Source organism: Zeugodacus cucurbitae, chromosome 2, assembly GCF_028554725.1.
Source record: "Zeugodacus cucurbitae isolate PBARC_wt_2022May chromosome 2, idZeuCucr1.2, whole genome shotgun sequence".
Classification (NCBI taxonomy): Eukaryota; Metazoa; Arthropoda; class Insecta; order Diptera; family Tephritidae; genus Zeugodacus; species Zeugodacus cucurbitae.
In genome coordinates, this window is record NC_071667.1 from 84,974,787 (window position 1) to 84,993,903 (window position 19,117).

The following is a 19,117-nucleotide window of genomic DNA, read 5'->3' on the forward strand; positions in this document are numbered from 1 at the left end:
AAGACAAAATTTTTTCAGGTATTTCAAACTTTATTGGGAATAAATGTCAATACAAGATCATTATAATGCAAATAGATCTGCGTCAAGAATGGCTCCAGTTTTTTAACCTGCAATATATTTTGCAAAACTTACCGCTCATAGTCGACTCGCTTCGCTTCTACTTTCAGTCCCAAAAGTATGCGCGTCCGGTATTCCCGTTTCGATTTCGAAGCTCTATTCACTTTGGCAAAGATGAAAATGCGAAAATGCACTCACAGCATTTGGCAGCGATCTTGCAACAAAAATTGTTAAAATTACATTGCGGCAATCAACAGAAGTTTAATGTATGTCAAAACATCTTTTTTAATATAACTACACTGCTCAACAGATCGCGAGTTAACTTTTCTCTCCTTCTGCATCTAACACAAAACTCCAAAATCAATCACCTCCTCTAGAAATGATGAACACACATTCTGAGAAGAGAAACTGAAGTCTACGCTCTCATGACAGTGAATCCCTATGCAAATTGAATTTATTCAATTTACTTGTCTGCGTCTCATCAATATCAACATCTACACGATACAAGAGTATACAACATCCTTCCTGAAATGTATGTTACTGAACAGTCTTTGTGTAAAGTATATATTTCTCTATATGTATAAGTTTACAATTTTAAAATATTGTAGTCTTCAGTAAAAAATGATTCCAGTGAGAACTTAATCGAAGTGTTTAAGACATAAATTATCAATATCAGGTAATTTAATGATAAAAGTTAACTAATTTATGAAATTTGATTCAAACATCCTGTCGATTACTGATCATTTTCATTGATTACTACATCTCCACATCGTCTATTTTTCGATTCCATCTGATTAATTTGTAAGATAATTTTCCTTACAGACATTCTCACATCAAACCTTGTGGGCATGACAAATATTTGACAATAAATACAGTACAACTAAACTTATTCTAAGATCTTATGTGAATATTTTACAGAAAATCTAAAACATTAGATATAACACTAGATAAGGTATGAAATGTGGGAGGATCTGACTGCTTATTATGTGCATAATTTCGAGGGATTGATTAAGTATACCATCAATCCAAGAAACTGTGAAAAAATACTATTTAATTATAAATATGTTTTCCTCCTCTTTTAAATATTTCATTTTCTATTACATAATCATCCTCTTCTTCTTCGAATTATCTGATTTGTTCGAAATTTATGTGGAAGTATGTCTTAAGTTTTTGTTTTTTAATATTTAATACTCGTCTCTCTTGCATTTGATCCTTAAAATTTTCATCTTTAAAACTACGTACGCTAGGTACTTATTTTGCTGATGTGGTAAAATGCCTACACATGATTAACTTCTTCGTATCTGTGTATAAGTTTGCATATATGTAACTGTTGCTTATATATTCATCATCGTCACTCCTCTCCCCTCCACTTGACCACCTGTGCTTCAAATTGTTCCTGGGGTATGTATCTCATCACATTCTGCTTTAAATTTTCTGACATTTATTCTTTTGAACTGAAACTGTTAATTCTGCTGCTTTCGTGGCTGTTTAAGTTTTCTTATATGTAACTTTTCGATTGCTTGCTTTAATCTTTACGAATGTGACCTGGCTCAATTTTACGACCTATAAATGTTTGTAAATAAGAAATCATTTATTGACATTCAAAAATTGCTTTGAATCTTTTAGTTCTATAATTAAAAATTAGTGAAATTAAAATTGTATTATATGTTGTACCACACATCTGCACTAGACAATTAAAAAAGAAATTAAATGATAATTAGGGTAACTACTCTTATTTATGCTCAAGATTTTTTTAAGATCTATCACCATTCAAATGTGATTTATCCTTGAAGATTTCAAAAGTCGAAATACTATTATCTCGCCAAAAATATATCTCCACTATCTACAAATCATAATCAAAATTAAAACCTAAGAATTAAGTCTAAACATAAAATGTGTTAATAAGAATGTTAAATAGATCAGTTGAAAAGTAAATTCAATAAATTCAAGGCAAAACTTACCTTAGTATCTTCTGTTACCACCACTGCCGCCACCCATAGCATTGGGACCACCAAAGTTGCCCTGATTACCGAAATTACCACCTTGATTGCCTAGAATATAACAGTCAAAATTTGTTATTTAGTCAAGCAATACATTTTTTTATGTTATGTTTTGTTGGAACATGTTGGTGATTTTAATGCTTTTGTTACAAATACATTTTCATCAAGTTATGAAACCCGAAGGACATAAATTAACAACGATATTATATTTGTTGCATTGATTGCTCTTACAGCCTCGTAACGCCGTATGAAATCATTAAATAAATTTATACGGAGCTGGGACTGTGTAAAATATTAAGGTTAAACATATATATTCAATACATACCCATCTTGTTGCCGAAATTGCCTTGATTGTAGGGTTGTGATCGGTTGTTGCCACCATAGTTGCCACGTTGAGGACCACCGCCATAACTTTGTTGATAACCGCCTCCAAAATCATTTCCCCAGTTACCGTTGTTGGCAGGACCACTATTTCCGGGTCCTCCGAAGTTTGAAGGACCATTATTCCAGTTGCCACCACTGTTGCCATTATCCCATGGACCAACACTATTGTTATTCCAACCGCCACCACCGCCGCCATTACTATTGAAGCCACCACCAAAACCGTTGTTTCCACCCCAGTTGTCGTTGCCTCGATTGTTGCCACCCCAATTGTTTTGATTACCCATCATTCCACCCCCCATATTGCCGCCGCGGCCCATATTTCCACCACGACCGCCACCACCACCACCTTGTTGGCGGTTCATGTCCTGCTTAGGCAAGGCTTTCTTTACATCTAGAGCTTTTCCCTTAATGTTATGTGTTTTTTGCACTGAAAAAGAAATAAATTTAACATATTAATTTTGATAGTCATGCATATTCTATTTTAATTGAGAATATTTAATTTAGATTTTTGTACCGAGGCTGCGTGTTACACAGAATTTAGTTTAAATATACATTCGCATAACATAGCTTAGCCGACGATATTAGTATCACAGTTTTGTATTATAAACTAGTTGAACCAGAAGGAAATTCATACCAGTTGTCAGATAACTGTGTAAACCATATACAAAAACCACATGTAATTTGCTCTTTTTTCAGTAAGTAGAGCATTGCATTTTAATATTTGTAACGAGGCTGCGTGTTACACTGAATTTGGTATTAAATATTCGCATAACATAGCGTAAGCCGACGCTGTAATTTCTTTCACAGTTTTAAATAAATTTCAGCATACCAAACATTGAGTTAATAATTCTAGCTGCTGTGTCAGGGAACTGTGGTTCATAGTTATCAAATGTGGCATATACATTTTCATCGATTTGTTATCGTTTAAAAAATCAACAAAATATAATATATGTCTACTTTTAGTCTTACAGTCATGAAACGCCGCATAATGTTATTAAAAAACATATGCGGAGCTGGGACTGTACCTGATAGAGAACATACTAGTGTAGATACACAAACGTGTTATATTATATGATCTACTTACACACAATTTTATCAACTGGATCGTAATCATCATATTCAATGAAAGCGAATCCTCGCTTCTTGCCAGTTTCCTTGTCGATAACAATATTCACATCTGTTATCTTTCCGTATTGTCCAAAATAATCTCTAAGACATTGTTCATCATGTTCTTCTTTAAGCCCACCAACAAACAACTTTTTAACTGTGGCACCAGCATGTGGATTATCAATATCTTGACGTGGAACTGCCCGTTTTGGTTCCACAACACGGCCATCAATCTTATGTGGGCGTGCATTTTGTGCATCATCAACCATAGTCGACCTCGAATAGGTGATGAACCCAAAACCACGTGATCGCTTCGTTCGGGGATCTTTCATCACAACCACATCAACTATTTTGCCCCACTTTTCAAAATGTGATTTAAGACCATCATCCGTAGTTCTGTAGTCCAATCCTCCAATAAATAACTTCCGAAGGCATTCCGGCTCATTTATTTCCTCCTATAAAACGAAAACATTTCAATAAAAATCGATTTTTCAATAGCATACACACAAAAAACAAAATGGCGGACAAGTTCCGTCACCTTCTCGAACACTTAAAAAAAAAAAGAGACATTTAGCTCATGGTTATTTTACTTACATCGTTATAATCTCCATTATTTCCATTTTGGCTTGAATTATCTTTTTGGTTAGTCATTCTTACCATTTATTACTTTATATTAATATTTAAACAATTACAATTATACAAGTTGAAGCGCACACAACCGAACAACTCAAGGCGAAAAACCCGAATGAAAATTGATTCGTGTTTTCACTCTACATCTGCAATATGGCGGCTACGGAAGTTTGTAGAGCTGTCAAAGATGAGTTATTTGAAGCTGCCACATCGGTGTAATTTATGTTTTAGTTCGGAAGTGAAACAAGGAGAATTCGTACAAGGTGTAGCAACAAAGCTTCTGAGATAAAATTTCAATAATAGTACATATAAGTTAAAACTATTTAGCACGTATAAGCACATGACCAAGTTTGACAGATAAGTATAATACATAGGACCCGATTCTTACCTCATGCAACTTGAGCTTAGAATGTCGCTAGCCAAGTATGTTCGCTGTATTAAAGCGCTGAAATGATTGATAAAATGCAAAAAGTTGGTAAAGAAAGAGAAAAAACGAAACTTTATAATATTGAGACAGTTATATAAAATATATTTGCACTCAATTCAATTCAATTTCAATTTCATTTCACTACAACCTCTTTTTCGAAATGAAAAATTCAGCTGTCAAAGCCTGAAGTGACAGTTCATTGCAGTAATCTCTGGCTTGCTAGAAATGCTAGAAATCGCTGCAATTTAGCAATGTGCGGTCTCATGGCAATATATAAATATTTGGCTATCGAGATGCGGGTTTATTGAATGCGTTTACGTGAGTTATGTAAAGACCAATGCTTCAAAGTGAACAATTAAAGTAAAAATAAGGTTTTTAAGTGTTTCATAATCTTAACAATACGCACACGCTTACGCTGTTACGTTTCAGCATTATAATTTTCTATTTTTAAGTAATAAATATTCACAACGGGTGGCAGCCCGAAACAAATTTTGAATACATACAAGAGAGCTCATATACCGCCACCATTTTATTTCATTTTGAAGTAGCCCTCGCCATTCCATTATTTCATATATGTGAAGAGAACAAACACCATTTTCCTTGTGTAGTGTGAAGAAACTTGGTTAATTTAATTAAAATAATTAATTTTTAGCAATCTTAAAATGATTAAAACAGAAATTATTTACCAAACAGGTCATAAACCAGAGGTGTGTAAAAATATTAAGAAAATTAAGACCTTTAACAATCAATAGTGTTCTTTCGAAGATTCTAATACTCGATCGGTATTTTTTAATATTAATACAAAAACTAATTTTTTTTCCAAATATCTAAATAGGAGCACCAAAATGGTGGAGAGGTAGAAGTCGATCATCTTCGCAAAATGTTCATTGGAGGGTTATCAGCAGTCACAACTGAAGAATCTCTCCGGGGTTTCTACAAGCAATGGGGTGATGTAGTTGATGCTATAGTTATGCGTGATCCAGCAACAAAACGTTCCCGCGGATTTGGATTTATTACTTATTCTGACACGTTTATGGTAGATCGAGCGCAAGCGGCCCGTCCACACGTAATTGACGGCAAGTAAGTCTCCATCACATTACTCATTTCAGAAGTGTATCTGAAGCATTCTTAGACCATGAGTCACTTAATTTTTTTAATTTCATTTCTCTTATTTCATATTCGACAAACTTTGAAGGCAAGTAGATTCGAAGCGTGCATTACCCAAACCTGAATTAGGCAAACCAGAAGCTAGTACAACAGTGAAAAAAATTTTTGTGGGAGGTTTAAAAGAAAACCATGATGAGCAGGCTTTAACTGAACACTTCTCACAATTTGGTAATGTAGTTGGAGTTAAAATTTTAACAGACAAAACCACGGGACGCAAACGTGGATTTGCGTTTGTAGAGTTTGATGACTACGATGCCGTAGACAAAGCAGTTTGTAAGTGTCATAATTCTCAATTAATAATAGAAATATAGGTAATGTCAATATTTTTTCTCTTTAAGTGCATAAAAATCATACAATCAAATATGTATTGGTTGATGTAAAGAAATCAGTTTACAAACAAGAGCTAGCCAAGAAACGAGCCACGCAAGCACAACAAGCAGGTGGGCCTCCAGGTGGACCACCTGCAAATGGCTATCAACAACCAGCAGCTCCTTATGCTCAACAGCCTGCTTATGGCTATCCACCACAAATGGGTCCGCCAGCATACAACGGATGGGGTGGTTATCCCCAAGCTGCCCCTCCAGCTGCTTATCAACAACCACCACCAGCAGCTCCCGTTGCAGGATACGGCGCTTATACAGCGCCGCCGCAAAATGGTGCAGCTCCAGGATGGGGTGCACCCGCAGCCTACCCAGCTCCAACGGCTTGGCCTCAAAACGGGTACGCCGCAGCTCCCCCTACAGCGGCGCCAGTGCCACCACCTTCAGCTGCACCGGCAGCCGCACCAGCTGTAAATAGTTGGAATGGAGCCGCTGCAGCACCTACAGCAGCTGCGCCACAAAATTTTGGTGATTACCAACAGTCATATAACGGCGGTCCACAAAAAGCCGGTAGCTTACAAGGAAACCGAATGAACCCTTATAATGTGTCCTCGGCGCCTAGTTATGGTAAGCAATAAAAACTATTACTTTGTTTATATGTCTATTAAACCTCTTCCACATCTTCCTCTTTAAATGCATTGAAATGAGTTTATTTTCATATTCTATTACTTATCATTATCGCTTTATTTAATTTTTTATAAAGTATTTTAAGATTGTTCGGTTAAATGTTATATACATATATATCTTGTTAATACATACAATCAGTGCGAAATAGCTGTGAATGGAAACAATGATTGCATTCACCAAGCTACAAATCTTGAATTTTACCGATGATTAGCTATTAAGATATAAGTATTTCATAAAGTAATATTTACAAACGCATATATTTTAAATTGTATAAACGCAATATTCACAACTTTGAAGATTTTCATGACATGTATTGAATAATATTATACAACAAAGACATAAAACCTACCATTTTCTGTACAAATACTACTGGAAACTAGATCCTTTTCAAATTAATCTAAACTTGATTGCTATGTTTTTCTAAATTACCTTATTTTTTTCATAACAAAAAATATTAAAAAAAAATTGTTATCCACAGGTTCAACCGCTTCTGCCGGTTACCTGAATTTGTCGAATACAACGGTTAAAAGTTCAACAGTGAACACTGGTTACAAAACGCAATCTTATGTTGCCCAGACAAAGCGTTCATATTAGGCTAAACGCTTTCAAGAGAATAGAAACAAAATCTACAACAAATCAAGTCAGTACTGTAGAGAGTTATTTTAGAAATTCAAAGGATATACTACTGTGTAAGCTATGCTGCAGCAGGTATGTTATTGTGTAGTCATTACTGCTTTGCTTCTATGTTACAGTGGTAGGAAGCTAGTTTGTTTTTAAATGCCGTCACTCATTCCCGTTTGCGTCTTGTATTAAATATATGTCACTGAAGTGAACTGAACTTTCATGTATTGTTAAATCATAAATTTAACTAGTGCCAACACAAATAACAACTCCATTCACGTTCTCGATAAGCGGTTTTCATGGCTTTGCTTAATTTGCTACACTCTGGTCACACGAATAATTTCGACCAGCTAATTTAGAGATTCCAAATTGTATTTCATGCAGTAAAAGTACATTTAAAAGCAGGGAATATCATTGAATGGCAACTTGAATTTCAGAAAACGCAATAGTCGAAAATGTGCGGCACGGAAGTGAATTTTGTTAACTGTTGTTGCAGTATTGATATTTTCGTGGTATGAAAAATTGGTGCAGTATTCTTTCTTTGTGTATTTAGCATATTTAGTGTTTGCATAATAGACAGAGTCCCTGTTGATAATATGTCTTTATATGATTTTGTCTTTATTTTGTATGTTTCGTAAACCTTATCCCTCGAAAACAATAACAATAACATTTATTATTAATTATTTATTCATGCATTTAAAAATCTATATTTACTACTATATATTATACAAAATATCTTTCTTTATTTCCCATATAGGCATTTAAGATGTATGCTTATACATAACATTACTGTACTACTACATAGATAACCAGAATTATTTTAAGAGAAACAATTTAAAAAACAATACAACCCAATCCAACCCCATGAAAGCAAGATTTACATAAAATGCACTACGTACATTACATAGAGCAAAACAAAAGAACAAACGCACTTCATTAAGGAAGATTTCCGATATTTATGCTTATGAATATATGAACATACATATGTATTTTTAAACCAATAATAATAATTAAATAATACATTCGCTGCTATGTACACATTCTAATATAGCAACCAAAAATAATATAGTAGTTCGCTTAATTAGATGATATGATACTTAATATCGGATAAATATTTCCATACATATGAGCGTGCTAAAAAAAAAAAACAAAGAAAAAATAACAACAAATAATGAGGCAATGCAGTGCAAAAGAGACGCAAAAAGTATTTGAACGTATACAGCACAACTTGGATCAAAATTGCAGGCTGCAATATGAAAGTCACCAGCATTGATACACTTGTAGACATTGATTACTAGATTAAGCAACTTATTTTATCATTATCAGCACAGCTGCAAGAGCGCTTTAGAGCTAGCATGAAATTCGGTTCGGTTCTTTGCGTTTCAAATGAAGTTTTCACGGGTTTTATTTTTATATTTATTTAATTTTGCTTTGTATTTCCTTTTTTTTACAATGAACTAATACAAAAGAACTGAACTATTTGTTTAACATCCATGACAAAAAAGGTTTTAGTTTATAAAGAGTGGCAGCCGTAACTTTTGGCACTCTAGAAACTCTAAGTGTATGTATTTTTCTTTTGGATTAACACTTGCAATATTTTAAATTATAAATAAAAAAGATCAAGTTCGCTTATAGTGATTGCAAAATTAAACAAAAACAAAACAAAAAAAAAATCAAACAAGTAATAATAAAAGAAACACTTTTATACTTTAATAATACTTATGTGTGTGTGTTACAATTTATATTGTATTTAATAGTAATATATGTATAATTACATTTATAATGATTACAATTAAAAGCTGAATTACAAATAAAGTATACTATAATCACATTTCTATGGTATATAAGATTTATTGCATTTTTTACTTAACCACTTATTTGCTCTTTAAGTACAGGTATGGATATCTAACATTTTTTGTACGAACAATAGATATCTAAATTCGTATTTAATATTGGTATAGCAACATTCTTATCAGTATTTATAGTAATATATTTTACAACGAATTATTTATGAAGCATTTTTACATGTGAATTAACAAATAACCAAACGAGAATTTCCGGACAGAAATATTAGAATGTCAAATGCTAAGAATTGTTCCCATTAGTACCACATTTAATGTAATTTTCAAACCAAATAATCAAAGTGTTTAAAACGTGAGTTGAAACCATTGAGGTATTGTTATTTCCATATTTGTCGAAAAATTCTCGCCTAAAGTGTTAACCGTTTGTTTCCGAAATCGTTTCCAAATGTTTTAATAGTAATTTAATACTTCCAATAAATGTTTTCGTATTATTTTTTACTCTTATTGCTGCTCACTAAATTAAGGTTAAATTTCTCCAAAATCGGTTTCCAAAAGTTTTAGAGCCATAGAGTTTAAAAAACTGTGTTTCAACTCAGCAGCTAAAGAATTTCATATTTTCACAGATGCTTAATTCTCTAGAACCGGTATTTATTCACCCTATTCATTTCGTGTATCCCTATTTGCAAGCGAGGCCTACAACAGGATGTATATTATATGCGTATTATACTTTATTATAGTTGTAACCCAACTCTTATATTTTCAGGTATTAGAAATATTCAACTTATCGTGTATATTACAGAAACCATATATTCTACAATATTTTTATTCGCACTGCTACAAATATGCCGCTATAGAATAATCGAACTACCAAACCTATGTATGTGTTGTGTATATATGCTTTGTATCTTGCTCCTATGTACTACATATATTCATTATAAGATATCGCATATACACCTATGTACATATACATATATGCCTAAGTATGTACGATCTTGATCTCTACTAAGTAAGTAAAATAAAGCGTAAGTAAGCGTAAATATTTATCACTATTATTCATTTTTTTTTTAATAAAGGACATAACCTAACGGCCAAAAATTTAATATTCTAGTGCCGAAAGAATTTACAAAGCTTACGTTTCTTGTTTTTGTGTGATCAACTTAAAGGGCTTTCGAAATTTGTTTGGAGATTTTACACAAAAGTTAGAAATACAAAATTAATTACATTTTTTAAAATAGTTGCGGAGCAAAAGTAACAATAACTTTTAAAAGTAAATATTTTTTATAAAACTAAAAATCAAAAACCACAATAATTCGTTTTAATTTGCTTCCAGATATAGATGTATGAAAATAAAAATGGTATTTTATGCACCAAATAGGATGTTATTATTTTGTTTTTATGTTAAGTATGTATACATATATTCATACATACAAATTTAGCTAAACAATATAACTATTTTAAAAAAGTCGCCTTATCTGTATACATATTTACGAACTCACCTACATAAATACATTAATTTATATGAAATATAAATAAATTTTTATCTTATTGACGTCGTTGTAAAAACTTAAGCCGATCCATTTAGAGTTTACTCTGAATACTTCGACATAATAAAATAGTAAAAAATGCATATATACACATGTATATGAATATATGTTATAGATAAGAAATAGAAACTTTAATTTTGTAGATCAATAATTGTTTTTACATTTTAATATTTCTTTTTAAGCTCGAACTGGCTAAGCACAATCGTAGTTGGCGGCAGTAATGGTCGGTACAACCCGAGGGAACTCAACTCAACACATTGTTGAAAACATAAATTTCAAATTTGGAATTGAAAACAGCGATCAACCGCGAGAGGTGTTTTCCTAAATGTGACGAATGGCGAGTGTAGTCAAAGATAATGAGGTAAGTAAGGAATAACTTTTATCAGGCTTACTGCTTCATCGATCCAGTAAAATGGTATTGGATTTTTATGTAGAAAAAATATCAAATGAAATAAAAAAATTTAAAAAAATTAAAATTACTGTTTTTATTTCGTGGGTTTATGACTCAATTCATATTCATATCATCTTATTGGATAATTTGCATCGAGATTATACCAATAATTTATGTTGCAGGATAAACAAACGATCTAATATATACAGTCGAACTCGAAGTTCGCGGTTAATCTAACTCTTGGATTGGCAATAGAAATCAAATTTCTTACAAATTACCTTCCATAACTCCAGATCTCTGTTACTCGAAGTTTTTACGTGGATTACGGTGACTCGAATTAGGAACTGCGAGAACGGCTAAAAGGGCGATAACTATCCTGTAATTATTTATTACATCAGTCAAACATTGATGAGAGAGAGAAAGAGAGAGAGCGTGACACCGCCCAACTTTAAAAAAAGTTGCATATAATATTTTGTGAAATTGAACCCCTTCTTCCCATATAGTAGCAGTTTGAGTACCGTCTGTCCCATAAATATATCAACACTTCAATTTGCAGATTTAGTAATCCGGTTATGTGGCTAATATCGTAAATGAATATAATTTATAAATCCTATCCTTTATCCTTTATCGAATAATATAACTCCCGTCCTTCCGGATACCGAATGATGATTTCTGCCCTTCCGGTTTAATTGGTTACGGGATGATACGGTAAGTATATGAGAGATGTCTTAGACACAAACGAAAGATTCCTATTTTAAGTTATGTTTCTAATTTAAAAAATCATGGTCGTAATCTGGGTATAAGTTTTGTCCAATATATCGAGATGTTAGATTTCTGTTCTTTACTTTGAGCTCAAAAATCAATTTGCTTTACAATGCAAGCTGAAAAACACATGCTATATAAATTTCTAATCAAAAACATTTAGTTTCGCACTCGTGAATAATAAGAAAACAGTGTCCATTGAGATTCAAACATATATTTTATTAATATTAATCAGACGCACCTTAAGAGTTACCATGTTACTTTTACTTTTACTTTTCTTGTTTTAATGTTTTTTAAATCGTAAACTTTTCTAAATTTATTTTATAATTTCTCAATGCATTAAGCACTAATTTCAGGATTTGTAATTAGTTTTATTTTATGTTAAAAAACATGTTTAGTTATCATTTACAAGAAATACAAATTTACTTTTTAGTTCGCTTATAACTGAAACGTTATAAAACATTTTTTTGCCAGACTATTTTTAGTTTACTACTTTTAAGTTTCGTTTTTCGATTTAAATTCTTTTTGTAATCAGTTTTACGAGAGTTTTCGTTTTGTGCGCCTCAATGTTGCAGCATTTACTTATTATTGTTAACACTTGCTAGAGTTAATGCATGTATATGGAAATTTTAAAAGTATTTTAGCAGAATTTATACACTTGGAAAACGCAATAAAACAACGAATCATATTTAAATAGTTTTATTTTATAACGGTTATCAGGATATATGTATGTATACCTTTTAGTTTTGTTATAAATTATGTTGCTCTCCATTTAATTATGTATTTATAAATAATAGGCTTTGTATAACTTTTGCGGCCTGAAAATAAATCGTTTTGTTTTGTCATTATTTAAATGCCGTTCTTTATTAAATATAATTCAATCTGCAAAATATTTGATTGGATCCTGCTGAAGATGCCTCATTATAATTAAAATTATGTTTCAATGATAGAAATTCAAGAATGAAGACGTTACAAAAAGTGCTGCTTATTTACACCTACCGAAGTGCACAACGAAAATTACAAATACTGAGTAATAGAAGAGACTTTGCCAGATAAAAATAAATAATTTTTGCATTAAGCAATAGAATCCAAATAATTTTTTATATCGTTTATTAAACGTGTTAAATTATATGAATAAAGTCCGAAACTGAGAATCTCCGAAGTTGCACAAGGAAATGAAATGCTGTATGCATTCCACTACATAATCCATGATAATACGAAAATAGTTTTAAAACATATACTCTTTGTTGTTGCATTCATTATTTTATTGATTTGCAGCAACGTTTTTTTATTAATTTCTTTTTCTCGAATTCTAGCCATTTATGAAGTGTTTTGATTTTTGAAATGATACATTTTCAGAACCTACATGTATCCACACTTCCAAATTTCATTCTTCTCATCATAAATCAATTTGATTTCTTAGCTTTTTACAGAACTTTTTTTTTTAGATTTTTTAGCATTTTTCGATTTTTTCTGATTTTATTTTTATAAACGTATGAATATTACTTATATTGTTTAGTTTTTATTTCTTTTAACGTGTTTATTCGGTTTTACAAGTCTTTCTTTTGCTTTTTATTGCATCTTTTATTTTTTTAATTAGCTTATGGGTTGTATTAAGTTTTATTTTAGATTACTTGTAAGCTACGATTTACGATTTTTGTTTATCCTTACGATTGGGGGAAGTGTTTGTGTTTTTGTTTTAGAATAAAAGTAGCAAAATTAAAATACGTACATGATAATGAAGTTTTTATTTGTAGATTGCGTTCAAGAGAAGAATGTTTTTTTCTTTTATTTTTTTTTGTTAGTATAAATTAAAATATTAAATAAAAATTTACTTCAATATATAAAACAATAAACTAAATTTTGTGATATATGTATTACAAAGGAAAACGATTTACCGTTATGAAAGGGAGTGATGAATACAAAATTTTTAGAGAAAGTGATTGTAGAAAGCGCCAAGTTTAACAAACAACTCTAAAATTATAATCAGCATACAAAACAGTATCATGATTGCATGCGTTTTCCGTTTTTTTTTTGTTTTTGTTTTTGTTGTCTGTATTTTCTCGCAAATTCCAGATTTGGACTTGATTTGGTTTCTTGTTATCATTTTAAATTACTTCGCAAGCAAATTCATTCAAATATTTTTACTAAAACAAAAATCAGTTTTAGAATAATATAATCTTATAAAGATTACTGCGGTTGCTGTTGTTTCTGTACTGGTGGTGTTGATGGCGTTGGCGTTGTCGCAACAGCAGCAGTTACTGTATTGTAGCGAGATGTCTGCTGCTGTGGATGATAGAAGAATATTAATGGTTAGCGCCGTGTGCCATAGCTGTTGCCGCCACTGGCGCCTGAGGACTGTGCACTGTTTTGATTGCTGCCGCGTACTTGTGGGCCATTGCCATTCGTTGGACCACTGCGATTCTCATTGCGATTGAAACCGCCACTGAGGCGTGGCCCACCACCACTGGATTGGCCACGCGACATGCTGTTGCTGTTTGCACTGCTACCACCAGCGTTTCTCATCATGCCACCGCTGGCGCCGCCGCCTGCAGAATTTGATAGTGAACGAGATGGTGGGCCTCCGCTCATGTTACGTTGCGAATTATTCATATTTCCGCCCATGCTGTTGCCACCCATCGACTGGCGTGATGGCATGTCATTATTTGGGCGCATTGGACGAGGCTTCTTTTCCTCTACATTCAATTTCTGGCCGTCAGGAGAATTTTCGGGGAAGTAAAGCGGCTATAAGGAAATAAAATTGAAATATTTCTTAATTCTGCCAATGCTATTAATGATAATCAGCATTTGCGGTAATTGAACTTACACAATTTGCTAAGCAATTCTGAACTGACTCTGGATCTTCATAAGTAATAAAGCCGAAATTCTGAGGATTTCTAACGCCGGGTGGTAGTTTACCATTCGCTTTCGACATAACTCGCAATTCCAGCACCTGGCCGAAACGTCCGAACAAAGCCTTTAACTCCTCCTCTGAGGCATGATGTGGTATATTGCCAAGGAATAGTTGCTGGTTGTCAGATTGCTGGGCATTGCTGGTACGGCGTGGTTCGTATTCTAGAGTGAAAATACAGTTATTTATTAAAAGTTATTGTCATTTTCAAAAATAGTTCATTTTTTCGCCGACTTGGTGTCTGTCTGTCTAACTTACCCTTATTAATTCGGGATGCATTATTGCGTTGAGGCAATGGGCCTCCTTGTGTAACTGAACTCATAGTGTTGTTGTTGTCAAGACGTAATGAGGAAGATTCGCTATTGCGGTTATTGTAGACCGAGAGTGATGAGGTTGAATTGGAATTAGACTGTGAATAGGTTGTGCTTGAGATGGTAGTCGCAGAATGGTAAGCATTATTGGATGTTTGTTGTTGCTGTTGTTGCAGTTGTTGTTGCTGTTGCATGGCTGCAGTGACGAAACCGCTGGGCGATGAGGAAGACGACTTAAATAGGTTGGCGTACGTCTTTATTTCATTTTGTTGTTGTTGTTGTTGCTTGGCAGCTTCATACTTTTCTTGCTGTTGCTGCTCATTAATTGTTTTGAAATCGTCAACAGCCGGTGCGTTATCTGCCGCAGCCAATAAACTAGCTGAACCCGAACGAGGTACCGATTCAGCGTTGCTAGTTAAACTGGGACTAATTACGCCTTCTTCCAAATCCACAACCGACGATTGTTGAGTGATCTGCGTTTGTTGGACCAAGGGTTGTTGTAAAGGTTGCTGTTGTTGCAAAACATGGGACTGCAGTAGTGGAGATTGTTGGAAGCCGGGAATATTTGCATTTGCCGGTACAGCAACGGGAACAGCAGTTACTCCAGCAGATGCACCAGTTTGACCAGGAAGTACTGGGGTGGCCACGGCAATATTAGTCGACTGCTGTACTACAGGTGAAGTCGACGGTGCAACGATCTGTTGTTGTTGTCCTTGCCCTTGCTGTTGTTGCGGATTTCCAGTAGATAAGAGATCTTCATGACCAACAACTCCATTCAGCTGAACCTGTTGCGATACAACGGCGGCCGGGGCGGCAGCTGAAAATGATACCGCGCTTGTTGCTTGTGGTGCAGCGCCCGTCAATAGAGGCACTGGACGACCGCCAGCGGCTGGCACCGAATAGTAAATGGCTGGTTGTTGTGGTCCACCAACGGCTGGCTGTGCGCCTGTTTGTTGCTGTGGCAATACACCTGAACCTGCTGTTGCATTCACCGCCTGCGTGGAAAGTTGAGTCAGTTGTTGTGGTTGCTGTTGTTGTTCAGCAGTAACAGGGCCACTGCCAGCAACTAAATTTGAGCCGACTTGTTCATTACCAAGAGCACCAGAAGTAGTAGCAGTTGATTGTTGCAATTCTACATGTTCTTCATCTTGTTCCGTGCGTGTTTCCCCTTCGTTCTCCTCATCCGAAAACACGTCTTGATAACGGAATATATCATTATGCACATAATATTTCTTCGGTGATTGAGATGCTAACACAAAGGTTTGCGTAAAGCGACGCATTGGCTGGCCATCATTCGACAGTTCGCCGGTAACCTGAACGACGACGCCATTACCTAGAGTAGCTTGAGCATCCACCTGACTTATTTTGGCATGACAATCATTGAAATTTAGCTGCTGAATTCGGTTGTAGATGTTTCGTTGACCCACCACCAAAGTTGATTCGCCATGTATAAACGATGAGTTGTTATTATAAAAACGGTGCAAATGACTTGGTGCACGATTAAGTAAGGTATAGTATTGGCGCACAAATTCGCGACCAACAGATTGTGGAGATGGCTGTTGTGATTGAGTTGCATCCATTACCATTGCGTTTTTCTTTTAAACTTTCGCTCTTTTGCGGATTTTCGGATTTAGTTTAATTGATTCAGCAGTATAAGGATGGTGATCCGTTCAATTGAATTCAAAGGGCTAGAACCAAAATTTACGTGCTCCGTTATTTGATGAACAATTTTTAGAATCTTTAATGACTTGGTTGTATCGCCGGTCTGTTGAAATAACCGAGTCGATAATATATTCGAGCAATTTATACTAAAATAAAAAATAAATATTACTATTTGGGTTCAATAATTTTTACAGAAAATTTCAAAAGAGAAAGACAATTCATATTGCACCTTTTTCAGCCGTTGCTTAACACAAAATGTAAAAAGATTGAGTTTAAAAAAATTGGGATTTTATTGAAAAAATATTTGAGTTTTCAATTGTCAATAATTACTTAATATATTCATGATATTACCATGAATTGTAAACAAACACAACTTTTTAAGAAAACGGTAATTTTGTAGGAGTGAAGATCTGTTTAATCAAACAGAGGGGACATGATTGAATTTAAATGCGATAATGCGTATCTGATATTAAATAACGTCTGAATAATAAAGGATTTTTTTTTAATACAGAAAGCTTCTTTGATTATTCAAAATATATATTTAGTTGCAGTAGATCTTATATTAGCAAAATGCAAACCGACAATAAGGTGATGATCATTTGTAATAACGCTTAGCAACTAAACTTAGCCAAAAAATTAGAATATGAAATGTAAGAACTTATAGGAGTAAAATTGCAAAAATGTTTTCGATTGTTTCTTTTAAACTCTCGCGGTGGTTATACACATGGATAGCTATGTTTATAATAAAGTAAGCATATGTTAACAGTAGTGTATATTCTGCAATATATTGCAATATATTACAGTACTTCATTAAGAAGACCTAATAGTTAAACGGAATATACCTGAATTCAGCACCTAAGTAAGCGCAATATACCTGGAGTTATACCCAAATTATTTCTAAGCTGTTATCTCAACGAAAACACATTCGGATTTTCGAAGAAATATAATAAATTTAAATGGGAATAGGCACATATGATAATTTCGATGCGCGTATTGTGAAATGTTTTCGACTACAGACAGAGTGAGAATTATTTGAAATAATAAGAAGTACAAAAATGTTTAATTATTTACTTTACACATTAGTACAGTTTTTAAATTATACGGAATACCCAACACATGTATATAACATATCTAGTTCAAAAAGGTCTCCTAAATTAATATTGCTTCAAAGTTTTTTACCTATAATTTTCATTTAAAAAATCTAATATTTTGTTGTAAATTCTTGCAAATTTAAAAATTTCGAAATATACATGCATACTTAGGCATAAAAACCTTTATTGCTTACTTTTAAAATGTTTATAATTATTGAAAATAACTAAATTAAGCATTTTTTATCGAAAATATTGGCTTTTAGCTTTTCAAACGTTGGGCACATGGTAGCGTCTGATCTTATTTCATTTTGATCAAATCAAATTATAGAAACTTGTATTTTTGACAAAAATATAATGATCTCGAAAGGTGGAGTATCAAGAGCTAAAAATTGTGAGTTATTTGAGGTTAATGTAAAAAAGGACTTCTGAAAGATATTCATTTTTGACACGCCGGAACACAAGGTAGAAGCAAATAATAAAATTGGTAACATTCTACACAATGCAACTATAAAATACATTAATAGTTATTCCTAGTTTAAATATCTAATATATTCCATAAATATACATATTAATTTCGATTTTACTTACACTCTTTTTTGATGCGAGAAGTAGCGTGTGGTTTATGAATAGGTTTTGTAATGCACAGAGTATTGCTTTAGCTTAAATGGTGTTTAATTATACAGCATGTGTTTATTCTAGTTTAAAGAGTTGATATCTACGCGATTTTCATTGAGTCTAAAACACTTTTGCTGTTATATCAACAGAAAAGGGTTAAAAATTTGCAAAATCTTTTGTTGTCCAAATAATTTCAATCAACGTTTTCTTGGCGTTTCTCCGGTTCCCTCGTTTCTTCTTCGACGTCTTCTTCTTCTTCACCGTCGTCGTCGTCTTTTGGATACAATGCAGTCGTTTCGGCTTCCAAGTTCTGTGCCTTTCCCTTGCGAGAATATTTGTTAATTATTTGGCAAAATCGCTTCGCAATATACTTTCTCACAATCCCCTTATTGATTGATCACAGTTGAAATTTATTTAATTGTATAGTACTTATAATAAATTTTATTTTAATTTAATAATGCAGCTCGAAATTGAACAAGTATTGAGTTGAATTGAAATGAGACGTAAAATTGTACTCACTCTGGGTACTATTATTTTGCTTCATGGCGTGAAAATGCGCTTTTCTTTGTGTGTGTATATTTGTCTCACTTACTTTTGAGAACCACTGCATAACGAAATATTCAGCGCG

The 19,117-nt window shown here is 33.3% G+C and overlaps 3 protein-coding genes across 7 annotated transcripts; 1 reads left to right on the forward strand and 2 right to left on the reverse strand.

Moving 5' to 3' along the window:
- Nucleotides 1-9: 9 nt before the first annotated feature.
- On the reverse strand, nt 10-4,311 carry LOC105218161 (heterogeneous nuclear ribonucleoprotein A1). Of its 2 annotated transcripts, none has more exons than XM_011193591.3 (5): nt 4,143-4,311; nt 3,526-4,003; nt 2,383-2,868; nt 2,019-2,108; nt 10-271 (listed from the first exon to the last, which is right to left on the reverse strand). In XM_011193591.3, the coding sequence occupies exons 1-4, from the start codon at nt 4,206-4,208 to the stop codon at nt 2,020-2,022; spliced, it is 1,119 nt and encodes a 372-aa protein (XP_011191893.2). In that variant the 5' UTR covers nt 4,209-4,311; the 3' UTR covers nt 10-271; nt 2,019. The 2 variants fall into 2 exon arrangements, with proteins under 2 accessions (XP_011191893.2, XP_011191885.2); XM_011193583.3 differs by lacking the exon at nt 10-271 and adding an exon at nt 606-1,620.
- Nucleotides 4,312-5,138: 827 nt separating this feature from the next.
- LOC105218150 (ribonucleoprotein RB97D) lies at nt 5,139-12,514 on the forward strand. 3 transcript variants are annotated; one of them, XM_011193556.3, is made up of 6 exons: nt 5,139-5,312; nt 5,441-5,685; nt 5,801-6,045; nt 6,111-6,719; nt 7,258-7,487; nt 8,158-9,231. In XM_011193556.3, the coding sequence occupies exons 1-5, from the start codon at nt 5,268-5,270 to the stop codon at nt 7,371-7,373; spliced, it is 1,260 nt and encodes a 419-aa protein (XP_011191858.1). In that variant the 5' UTR covers nt 5,139-5,267; the 3' UTR covers nt 7,374-7,487; nt 8,158-9,231. The 3 variants fall into 3 exon arrangements, with proteins under 3 accessions (XP_011191858.1, XP_011191868.1, XP_011191877.1); XM_011193566.3 differs by lacking the exons at nt 7,258-7,487; nt 8,158-9,231 and adding an exon at nt 10,929-12,514; XM_011193575.3 differs by lacking the exon at nt 7,258-7,487.
- A 1,104-nt stretch (nt 12,515-13,618) lies between these two features.
- Nucleotides 13,619-19,011, reverse strand: LOC105218145 (ras GTPase-activating protein-binding protein 1). Of its 2 annotated transcripts, none has more exons than XM_011193541.3 (4): nt 18,463-19,011; nt 15,069-16,929; nt 14,727-14,974; nt 13,619-14,644 (listed from the first exon to the last, which is right to left on the reverse strand). In XM_011193541.3, exons 2-4 carry the CDS (start codon nt 16,705-16,707, stop codon nt 14,213-14,215), a joined length of 2,319 nt encoding a protein of 772 aa, XP_011191843.1. In that variant the 5' UTR covers nt 16,708-16,929; nt 18,463-19,011; the 3' UTR covers nt 13,619-14,212. The 2 variants fall into 2 exon arrangements, with proteins under 2 accessions (XP_011191843.1, XP_054081216.1); XM_054225241.1 differs by lacking the exon at nt 18,463-19,011 and adding an exon at nt 17,013-17,143.
- Between the last annotated feature and the right edge of the window lie 106 nt (nt 19,012-19,117).